General features: G+C 55.6%; 3 protein-coding genes across 3 annotated transcripts; 2 read left to right on the top strand and 1 right to left on the bottom strand.

The window, feature by feature from the left end:
- Positions 1-510: 510 nt before the first annotated feature.
- Positions 511-1,452, top strand: DCS_00612 (uncharacterized protein; the record flags this gene model as incomplete). Its single annotated transcript, XM_040797951.1, has 5 exons — positions 511-531; positions 635-717; positions 819-901; positions 991-1,356; positions 1,412-1,452. The coding sequence occupies 5 exons, from the start codon at positions 511-513 to the stop codon at positions 1,450-1,452; spliced, it is 594 nt and encodes a 197-aa protein (XP_040658834.1).
- Positions 1,453-2,076: 624 nt separating this feature from the next.
- On the bottom strand, positions 2,077-3,876 carry DCS_00611 (uncharacterized protein; the record flags this gene model as incomplete). Its single annotated transcript, XM_040797950.1, has 1 exon — positions 2,077-3,876. One exon carries the CDS (start codon positions 3,874-3,876, stop codon positions 2,077-2,079), a length of 1,800 nt encoding a protein of 599 aa, XP_040658833.1.
- Positions 3,877-8,134: 4,258 nt separating this feature from the next.
- Positions 8,135-8,836, top strand: DCS_00610 (putative profilin; the record flags this gene model as incomplete). Its single annotated transcript, XM_040797949.1, has 4 exons — positions 8,135-8,151; positions 8,332-8,416; positions 8,490-8,636; positions 8,702-8,836. The coding sequence occupies 4 exons, from the start codon at positions 8,135-8,137 to the stop codon at positions 8,834-8,836; spliced, it is 384 nt and encodes a 127-aa protein (XP_040658832.1).
- Positions 8,837-11,622: the final 2,786 nt, after the last annotated feature.

The raw sequence follows: 11,622 nt of genomic DNA, 5'->3' as shown, positions 1-11,622 counted from the left end.
CAATGAAGCGAGCAAATCTTGTTGATATTTCTGCGTTTTTCGGACCATGGCAGAGAGGAATATTATTCAGTTGCAACAGGTTAGTCACACCGCCCCTCCACGAGGCAAGCCACTAATTCATCGGCATCCAAAGGCCTAAAGGCTTAAGGTCACGGCCCCGCGGATTCCTCATCCGCTCTGCCAGGGGCCTCCTTGGCGTCTCACAGTGGAGTCGCCCACCAAAAACAGGCGCGGGGCCCCCATGTGACGACAGCGAGGTCTCGGCTCTCGTTGCTTCAGCGCTCAGTTCTCCGTCTCCGCTCCGTCTACGTCTCCGACTTGTCCAGCATTGTTCGCAGTCGCCACCGTCCATCGTCATCGCACCAGTCAACCCTTCCGCCGCCGCGTGCCCAACCGCCATCGACGAACCAGTTTCTCGGCCACGGACACGACGACCGCCCGTCCATCCCGCATACTTGCCCCATCTCCACACCGAGCGCGAGCGCGAGCCGACCAGAGCCGACCCTCACCATGAAGCTGCACTACATCGGCGTATGTCCTCCTCGCCCATCCATCCAACCATCCATCCATCCACCTATCCGCATCCCTCAGCCCATCCTCCCCGGCATCCCCGCTGACCCTGCCGGGCGGCCAGATCATCCGGAACGAAGGCAAGCCTGCGCACGAAATCGTCGCCGAGAAAGAGCTGAGCGCATACTCGCGCTTCACCCGCAACAAGTCCGTCCTCCCCGTCGCCCGCATACCCTTCGGCCTGCCCTATCCCTTTGGTGCTTCGCTGGTGCTTCGCTTGCTGACTCTGGCCGCGCACTCTCTCGCAGCTATGCCGAGTTCATGACCCTCTTCGCAAAGACCGTTGCCGAGCGCACCAAGGCTGGCCAGCGACAAGATGTGGAGGAGCAAGGTGTGTGCACATGCTTTCGGACCACATACCCCCACCCCGAGCACCGAAGTGTGCGCGCTGGGGAGAGGACGGGACGCTCACGCCGATAGACTACACCTTCCACGCCTACGGTCGCACCGAGGGGATCTGCGGCATCATCATCTCCGACCACCAATATCCCGCCCTCGTCGCCCATCAGCTCCTGAGTAAATGCGTCGATGAATTTCTCTCCAAGAACCCACGCACCTCCTGGGCCACTGGCCAGCCTCAGATTGCCATGCCAGAGCTCAAGGAGTATCTCACAAAGTACCAGGATCCCCAGCAGGCCGACAGCATCATGAAGATCCAGAAGGAGCTCGACGAGACCAAGATTGTGCTTCACAAGACCATCGAGAGTGTGCTGCAGCGTGGCGAGAAGATTGATGACTTGGTGGCCAAGAGCGACGGCCTGAGCTCCCAGAGCAAAATGTTTTATCGTACGCCGTCGTCCAACCCCCCACCGATGAAGCTGCTCGTGCTGACCTGCCGTAGAGCAAGCCAAGAAGCAAAATTCTTGCTGCATACTGATGTGATGGCAACTCGCTGCCCATCCTTTTGGCGTTGGACATTGGTCTCGCCGTCGATTCCGTCTTTGGGGGCCGGCCGGTTGTACACATGTAGCAACACGATTGGCCCGAGCGCTTCGGCGTCGCATTCCACCAATCATTCACATTTGGTGTCATTCACATTCCTTTATTCGAGGCATTTCACACTGCTTCACAAGTACAATTCAGTCGCGAAGATGGATGGGACGCCGCTTGGCGGGTGGACGTTGTCAGGTTGCGAGGTGGTCGTTCCGGCGAGGCGGAAGCGTGGACGAGGGAACAATAAATTATAGTAATGGAATGGTATAGAGATAAGGGTTCAGCAATGCCCGGGCGATGCACATCTTGATCACGCCAGCATCGGCAACTGCTCATTCATGATTATTCTGCGGTTTCGTAGTCCAAGAGACGGTACCAGACCAAATCGACCATCAGTCAACAGCAGAACGAAAGGATAAGCCGGGCATCCTGCCGTGTCCACACCAACGCTATCGCATCCAGCCATGCATGCCGCAACGCGCAACAGGGATATCTCATCTCGCACCGCGAGAAGGGACGAGGAAATCAGGTCCTCTCGACGGTGACGCGCTCACTGTTGCGGTGGACTGCCGTTCACGAAACAGGGCTTTGCTTCAGGTCGATCAGGCGGGCCACGCCGTTCTTCCTCTCGTTGGTGCGCCGCTTCTGCTTCTCATGTGCATGCGGCTTCAGGGGCGCGAGAAGTGCACGTTGCTGCCGGGATACGCTGACCTTTCTGGCAATCGAGACCTCGATGGTATCCTGTCCTGCATTCATGGAGTCCTGCTCCGAAGCTTTGGACTTGCCAGCACCCGCAGCGGGGCGCGGCAGGGCTCGTCCACGTTCGGAGACGAGCGAATGAGGAATAGATTCTGCGGCGGGAGGGTGAGCCGTGTTCCAGGTAGACAAGGAAACCTCCTTGATGTCCGGGCACACGATGCGAATGTGGGCATGGTCATTGTCGGTACCGGAGCCGGGGGGCGTCGATACCGACGACGCGCGAGAAGCCTTGTTCTGCTGAGTCGAGGTCGGGCGGTGGAACTTGGATATGAGGAGAGATCGATCAGCGGGAATCGGGTTGTCCTTTCCTTTGTCGTGCAGGTCCTTGCTCTGGCGGGTAGATTTTGCAATGTGTCTCGTTCCCGCTTGCTCCTTGGACCACTGCGCGGCATCAAACGTGGCCTGCACGGGCGAGGGCAGCACAGCTGGGCTGGTGTTGGACCTCGCTCGCGATGACGAAGGAGATTTGCTCTCCGTCACGCGAGCCCCAGTCTGAATCGGCGACGGTCTCGGCGCCGGGGCGGCCGGGGCGACCGAGGCGTTACGGGATGGCATCCGGACCGCAGTGTTCCGCGTGTCGGCGACTCCCTCCGAGGCGGTGATGACCCGATCGTAGGTGGCCTGGTTGCATGCCAACATGGGGCTTTTGAGATGAATCAGGTCGCCAAACATGACGCTGTATCGATCCATCGAGCAGGTGGGAATGTCGACGTGCAGCAAGGGCTCACCAAGTCGAGTGCGGCGCTGCCTGGTCCTACCGGCTGAGGCGGATGTGGGCGTGCGTGCCATGGCGTCCTTGGGGGGTGGTTGGGGCGGCATCTGGGTGCGAGGAACCGGCGGCGGGCGCCTGTCCCTCATCGGTGCCGTGTTCGATCTCTTGATGGTTTTGTAGCCTGGGTGTGCGAGGTTTTCCAGCGTCGAAGCATCCATCTTTGGCTTTCCCTCGTTTTCTCGGAGGGGGCCATGTCCAGCCGTGGTGGAACAACTCCGGGCCAAGAGGGTTAATGGAGCGGAGGCTGCCGACGAGGCTTCCTGCGCGTCATCATAATTTCTCCTCTCTCGCTTCGACTTTGATCGTCCAAATATCGTCCATTTCCGGTGTTTCTCCTTTGGCAGCACTTCCTCGGCCGGGTCCGCACCGTGGGCAGCGGGGGTGGCCACGGGGTGGTATGGCCAGGCTGCGATCGTCTGGTTGGGTGGGTGGGTTGGGCTTCCCAAAGCCATGCCGATGGCAATGATTCCTGTTTCTGGGCCTTCGTCCGTCGAGTCGTGGTTGGAGCCGGTCGAGATATCGGCAACCGGGCTGCCAGGAGTCGAGTCCAACAGCAACGACTCGGCGCGGAGGGGTCTGTGGTATCTCTGGACGTTTCCTGGCGTCCGCAGTTCACGGGGCGCCATTTTGGAATCCGAGGCCTGAGTCCTGGCACGGCCATCAGATTCCGGTATGGGGTCCGTGGGCAGTCTCATGGTTGGGAGCCGGCGGGACATGATTGGGAGGTTGGCAGTCTTGTGCCGGGGCTCGACGACGGACAAGGACCGAGCGAGAGTCGAGGGTATTCTGGACGAGCCGTCCATCTCTGCTGTTCTCGGATGAAGAGTATATGAGGGGGGCATCTTGCGGTACAAGTAGTGCTTGCTGCGAACGAACAAGATGGAACGCAGGGGAGTCAGAACTGCGACAGATACTGGCGGACACCCCTCGTCATCCCGCAAACCGGCCGAGGGTCAACATATGCAGCGTACCCGGTACTCGTCGAGGTGATGATGGTTCGCATCGACGGATGGGTTGGGAGGTCGAGGTGGTTGGCAAAGAATGGCCAGGACTCGAGACCGGTGTGGTTAAGGGTACAAGGTCGGCAAGGCGTTGGAGGAGCTGGCAAGCTGTGAAATTGATGGGAACGGGGACTGAATGTCATGATATTGGCGCCATCTGAATGCAAGAAGACAGGTGCGACAAGGAATCGACGCGACATGTACCGTGGACGACCCTGGGGAGGGGGGGCAATGAGCGAATTCCATTTGGCTGCATATCCCGTACGGAGTACGGAGTACACCTGCTCCATATCCCATACCGTTCGTCGGCACTCGTAGCAAGTACTCCATACAGGACTACTTACTGAAGTTGTACAGCAAGTCATTAGTACATGTTTGTCGGTATCGAGGCCGCACATTCATGCCTGGGTCCCTGCTTGGTGCGGCCGCTGAAGACGGCACTTTCTCGCGTTTCTTGGGTTCGCTACACCCCCTCCACCCATGGGGTGCAGGAAGCGGCTGACGCAGGTAATGACATGGTCGTACGAGAATGCTAGTACTTTGCATGTACTTGACGAAATCGTCGTACTCGCAATCTCTCGGGCTCTAGCAAGGCCTGTCGTTTGATGTTGATAGGATGAAGATCCATGCCGTAGCCTGGCAGGGACTCCTCCCGTTGTACTGGTGTAGATTGAGGTGTGCATGTAGCAGTACATGTACTTGGGAGTGCTAGCATGTGTACTTGCTTGCACACATGTACAAGTACACGTACCTACTTGCTTGCCTGCATCTTCATCCGCGATTCGGTGTGCATGTACACTGTACTCCGTACATGTGTAAGTACTTATTAGTTTGGTGCAAGTACAAGTAGGCACAGCAAGTAAGTAATTACGGTAGTCGTCGCCGGAGTCTGGCTGAGGACTAGCCACTCGTACTAAGAGCCGATGGGAATGACCCTTGCTTAAGGGGGCCCAAGGTGTTTCGTCGGCCGTTGGAGGTTTCGGGAACCTGGCCTGCGTCATGCCACTAGTGACCGTCTTCATGAGCTCGCGCAAGGGGGGAACGCGGTGGGCTGAGGAGGGGACCTGCAGTGCTCAAGACCAGACGCGTCGCAGCCGTGACGAGGCTCGCGATGCGGCAAGTAATTCGCAGAGCCTGAAAAAAAGGGCTCCAGGGAGGACTTTGAAGGAAGCGAATTGAGGGTTTGTGCCACACGCGCACACTTACAGAACGAGTACGAGTACTTAAGTACAAGTACATGTTTGTGAGGGTACGAGTAAGTGTTTACGGAGTAATACTCCTATGTACTCCGTACAAGCACTGTACTTCAAGGATTGTATGAGAATAGGAAGGCAAGTTGGTACATCGGCGTATGTACCTACTCTACCTACTGTAGATACCTACAGTAGTGCTGTACAACTAAGTGCAAGCAAGTACGGATGAATACTTACAGCTACGGAGCACACTACAGTAATTTACATATACTTTCAATTACATTACAGTACACTTACGAGTACCTATGTATGTACGGAGTAGTACTTACTTGTATTACTGCCCACCTGCTCCGTGCATGTACTGTACTTTACAAGTATTACTCCGTACTGACTTCCTTCCAGTTGTCGTCCTTGCCGGATTCTAAGTGGGCTTGAGGGAAGCCTGAGTAAGCAGGAACGCCTGGTGGACCTGCCGTCCTGGACCACATCCTTCCCTTTCTCGGCAAGACGGCCACCAACGTCCCTTGTCGAACCCTCGATGCCACTAAGCGTGTTATTAGCGCCTTTGGACACCACTAGTACGCAGCACTAGAGGTCATTATTCAGCACCAGAGTTGGAGGGGCAGTTTCAGATCAACGCTCCGTAATTCCCCCTAGGTATATGTAGGTCGTGTGCTGTAATAATAATACTCACACGCGCCCATTCTAAGTAGTGCAAGCATGAGCAATTCCTTCACCTACTACGGAGTAGTATGACGCGTGTTTCTTCCTCCGTAGTAGCAGGCAAGCGCTTCCTTCCTGCGGCCATTCGTGCCGATACATACAAGTACTGTACAAAGTATTATTGCACACCTGTTGCTGGTCGATGCCATCCATGTTATGAATGGACACTAGCGTTCTTGAAGCTACCGATTCGTTGCGTCGCCAGTAATATTCCTTGCAGAGTACATCTCTGGCGGAGATAGGAACCACCCTTTGGGTACGGTACTGTTTATTCGCAGCAGAAGGGAGTGAATTCTGACATGTTCTTGCCGGAAGCTGTTCCTGCCCTCAATTGGGCATGCGGAGACGAAGTGAAGTTGTCGTGCCTGCAAATGAACGCTCCAAAAAGCTCGATACCTACGCCGGCATGGTGTCATGACCAAGAGCATCGAGAATGGAGTACGGCTGAAAGAGGACGAATCGATTTCTGAACGAAAGGCTGTCGAATGATATGTGGATACAAACCAGTGCCGGTAAGCATCTATTTCTAGTAGCAGTTGGTCGTGAGCGTACTCCCTCACCTTGGCTATCTTCGTCACCGCGCCCTTCTCTTTCGCTCGTCCCATCCAACCAGCTCTCTCGCTCTCGATTCTTGCATATTCATCTCGACGAACTACTTATCGCAGCCGACTCGCCTTCCGACAGGAGCTCAAGTCTTTCCAGATCATCTCCAGCTTATTCTTCCCAACACAAGGAACGTCGATGAATCTCCAAATGAATACTCATGGCAGCTGACGTGCCATTCTTGAATTCCAGCCGACAAAGACGTTTTGCCTGCCTCGCATAGGCCTGTAGAGCTCCACGGCCTCACTTGGTCTGCAAATGCACTTCAAAATCAGATTGGCAATGCCACGGTACGTCTCGGCATTGTGCAGCGACCCCATTCCTCGACTTCCTTGTCACTTGCTTCCCAAGCAAGGCCACCCTTGTCCATGTGAATGCATCTCAGTGTAGCTGGCATTGCGGAATAGTGTGCGTTATACGGAGTACCGTCGAGAAATCCCTCTCGCCTTGAGGCAGATGTGAAGCGTTTTCCAAGGAGGCAGCAGCTCCGTGCGCAGAGGTGAAAGCAGTCGACACGAGCATTTAGCATTGGCATCTGCAGGCACTTACAGGTAGCTAGCTAGTAGCAAGTCGACAATAATAACCACAAGCACCAGAGTGTACCTGTTGAGAGGTGGTATACACGGCTAGTACCAGGCAGATATGGTCTGTGTGCTGGTATTTACGTGGTCCAGGCTGTTTCGTGCCTCGGATTGGAGTTTACTTCCATTGGGGGCAGAGTGAAAGCGCCTTTGCGTTGTATTAGGTAATACTACTCATAGTAAGTACGGAGTATTACTACTAGGTAATTTTGCCCTGCGCTCTAGCAGGATAGTACCTAAGTACCGGATACAGGTACCTTGCTAGTACCTAGTGGCACTAAGGTACAGAGGCTATAGCACTGTAGGAGTTCACAGCTCGAACCCCCCCCCACCCGTAAGTGAACCGTACTAACGTACTGTACAGAGCAGTGGCTGCCTCGGCGACCGAACTGTAAAGTGCATGTACTTATGGTGCGGCAGCGCAACGGCACTACAGTACGTAGCGGTACGGACAGAGGTCACGATGGCGGGGCAACAAATAATAGTGCTCCCTCCCAAGTACGGGATACATTTGCAGTAATTAATACGTGTACCGTACTGTGTGCTTGGTGTGGAGGTGTTGCTGCCGTACCCCTCCTTTGAAAAACTGCAGCGAGGAACTCCAGCACCTTGGCGTCGCCGCAGTGAACGGAACTCGGTAAGCGGAGTATTTCCTCCCAGCAAAGGTACTTGCATTCGTCTCCCCGGTACCTAGAGCTGTACGCAAGTTGACGGGTATTAAAAGTACAGTACCTAGTACCTGAATGTACTACCTTCCTACCCATGACCAGGAGACGGAATACGGAGTGCAGAGTAATACGGAGTACAAGAAGCTAAATTCGCCGCCACCAGCAACATCCTCATCTCTCACGTAACCGCGCGCCCCCAACCTGCCCTTCCGACGACGACTCTACCTCGACGAGAGCGAAATCCATTTGCAGCTCCTCTTCATCCTTCTTCCTTTCCACATACCCCCGTTGTGGCCTTCCTGCCCTTGCCGCCAACCCCCTCCCAGCAATCATGTCGTGGCAAGGCAAGTACCCCAACTCCGCGGACCCCCTCCTCGGCGACAAAACTTGACGAGCGTGGCCGTGGCTGACACCACCGCACTTGGCAGCGTACATCGACTCCAGGTAACGAACAGCCTCTCGCGTGACGACGATGTGAAAATGGAACAACAAATGGGCCGTCGTTGCTAATGCCGCCCCGGCACACAGCTTGGTTGGCAGCGGCCACGTCGACAAGGGCGCCATCATCAGCGCGGCCGGCGACAGTGTCTGGGCCGCCTCGGAGGGATTTCAGGTACTTTTCAACGCAACCCTCTCGTCGGACGTGCTGCAGCCGAGACTGATACAGAAGGCGCGCCCCAAAAAAGCTCAAGCCCGAGGAGATGAAGGCCATAGCGGCCATTGTTGGCGGGGACGCAGCGGCCAAGGACAAGGCCTTTGCTGATGGCCTCTACATCGGCGGCGAACGATACGTCATGGCGCGTGCGGAAGATCGATCCATCTACGCACGAGCGGTTCGTGAGCCCTCGGTACAAGTCACCTAAGAGGTTAAATGCTGACGCACCAACGATCCTTTCAGGGCCGTCTCGGCGTCTGCGTCGCCAAGACCAAGCAGGCCATCGTCGTCGGCCACCACGGCGAGACCCAAGTGGCCGGTAACGCATCCTCGACCGTCGAGGTGTTGGCCGACTACCTCGTCAAGCAGGGCTACTGAACGGGGAGTCGCGTGCGAGACACATCACACTGGCCTCCGTATCGGGGAGGCGGACGGTGCAGACAAGATGGGGTCGGTGCAGAGACGCCGCTGACGCACGACAATACTCGACCAGATAGATTGCTGGGATAGCCAGCGTCATGGTGGGATGCAAGTCGATCCTCGGCTGCTTTCTTGACCGTCCTCGGGTGGGATGGAGAAGACGTCGTTTCAAGCACCAAGAATTTCAAACCAAAGCGCTCCCTCGTGTCGGGACTGATCCAAATCAGCCATCCACAATGACCAACCGAGTGTGGATTCTGCGTCAAGGTCGCGAGAGACTGGCCTTTACGGGCTCTCGACCCAAGCTCCGCCCAGGGCTTTCTCGCAGAGTATTGTACAAATCAATCATGGCGCCCTCCATGGTGTCTTTCGTAATGACGGATGCGCCTTTTGGCTCCGTCGCATCCATTCATCTGCCGTTTTGCATCCCGTCCGCCCGCCGTCGTCACGCCGTCGTCACGCCGTCGGTCCGTCGCGGTTCTCCGGTTCGGGCGATTTCGGACCAGCGTGGCCGTCGTGCTCCCTCACACCGCCTGCCCCGTACCTCTCATACGGGCAGCTCGGCGTTTCTGCGTCCCAAGCCGGACCTGTCCACGACGACACCAATGTACGGGCCGATGCCGGGTATCCCTCGCGCGAAGCCGGCGATTGTGCCGAGGAAATCGCCAAACAGGACGAAGATGCCGTAGAGCTCGATGAAGAAACCGATCAAGGTCCACCTCATGAGGATCAAGGCGAGGCCGGCGAAGAAGGCCGCCGTTCCCTTTGCTTTTTGTTTCCGCGCGAAGAAAAAGAGGGTTTTTTGCGGGCCGATGATGATTGTGAGTCCGATGAGGAAGAGAATCTGTCACACGCGGCGTCAGCGCAAGGGAGGTCGGCATGGCTTGGGGAGAGGGCGGCCGTCAAGGGTTCGCACGTTTCCCATCGCGAGCCTAGTGAAGGGAAGAAGCATGGTCAGCCACGGGATCCATCCTGCCATCGGCTTTGCCTTCGGGGAACGGGGGCTTGATCATTTACATGGCGCGGTCAAAGAACAGCATCACTCCTCCGACGAGGAACAAGCCTCCTGCGAGGGATTCCGTCAGCACCCGTGGCGGCGACGGGCCGTAGCTCCATGCCGGGCGCATACCTACCGCCAGAGCAGAACACCACCCCAATCTCTGCCAGACGGCGTTAGCATCCGGAACCACGATGACGGTCGCTTGGCCGACCAGGTGCGCGCCCGATGGCACGGTTTAGACCGTCAGCGGCGAGCGAGGGGACGTACTTTGCGTGTCGGAAAGCCACATGGACATGATGGCGGCTTTTGCTTTCCCAGAAAAGGTACCGTTTTGCTATCTCCGAGCACGACGTGGGGGGAGGTGAGGGTGATGAAGGTGGTTTAGTTTGTGGGCATACAAATATTACTTGCGAGTCGTCTTGTCGCAAGAATGGACGAGAAGTTGGCAGCGGCTAACAATATTAATCCTTGTCACTCCATACTCCGTACCGCGCAGAGAGTACATGTCGGGAGTACTCTAGTCTCTCCGGTCCATTACTTTGGTACGAGGACACCTTGTTCGCGCGAAATGGTAGCACAAGCCACATTTTAGCCTGGACGCGCACCGCCGCTTTGCGTCTAGTAATTAGTACAGTGCAAGTGCTGGGTGATCTAGACTGTACTGGAGTAAATGATTGTATTACAAGCAGGTGTACTTACGGAGTACTAAGTAGGCGTAAGTACTTGTCCATGCGGAATGGTTGTACGGAGTACTCCGTACACGTACCGAACAAAGCCCGGCATTACGGAGTACAAGCATTTTGTGTTCCATGATAATGAGTAATATTTGGTTGACTTGAGGCTGCTTTGCCTTGGTAATAATACTGCGCAAGTACGAGTAATAGCATATGACATGTGCTGTACTTGCTTCCGGCAGAGGGCTTGAGAAACGGCACTTGGCTTGCTCATCCCGGTCGCTTCGCTTGCTGCCCCTGTCGGCAAGATATTGTGCAGTATTGAAGGAGGCTCGCAACCGTTGGAAATGATTCTTTCATTTACGTACCCTGAGCTCGGCAGTGAGGTGCCCTGCCCTGCCCTGGCTAAACCATGTTCTCCCTGTCCTCTTTATAATAACCTTCGGATCCAGCAGCCTTTTGTGATGAGTGAACGTTGGATTGTCTCCTTACGGTGTACGGAGTATGGGGTGCAAGCGATGTACCTACAGTACTTGTAAGTGGCACATGGACGCCTACGCCTACGGGCTGCTACGGGCTGCAGTACACCTGTATTGTCCAGTGATTACTTGTAATACTAGGACGGCGCAGAATAATTGGAGCTCGAGTACCTCCTACTAGGTGTTTACTTGTACGGACGGAGTGCAGTATTAATACTTGCATGTACTTTGTTGTACGCGGCTCACGCCGTACAGGAGGTGTCAATGTGATGCCTCCTACCAACAGTACAGGTACGTAGTCCGTTCTCGGGCCTAGGTGTTCAATCAGTACCTTTGCACTACTACGGAGTACTGTACTGTAAGTACTGTACTGTGCCGTGCTGTGCTGTGCTGTGCTGTGCCGTGCTATGCTGTGCTGTACCCTACCGTACTTGTAAGCATCACCCGGTTGGTATTAATACTCCATACAACCTCCCATGAGCAACACGCCGCAGACGGCCCTCCTCCAAAGTACCGGGCAGATACAAGAACCCGGTCTGATAATCGGAAGTATTACGAGTATTAATGCATATACTTGTACAGTGCTAGTAC

This window comes from Drechmeria coniospora, chromosome 01 (assembly GCF_001625195.1).
Source record: "Drechmeria coniospora strain ARSEF 6962 chromosome 01, whole genome shotgun sequence".
Lineage (NCBI taxonomy): Eukaryota > Fungi > Ascomycota > Sordariomycetes > Hypocreales > Ophiocordycipitaceae > Drechmeria > Drechmeria coniospora.
Note: the sequence above shows the minus strand (reverse complement) of the source record. Positions and strands in the feature narration are given on the sequence as shown.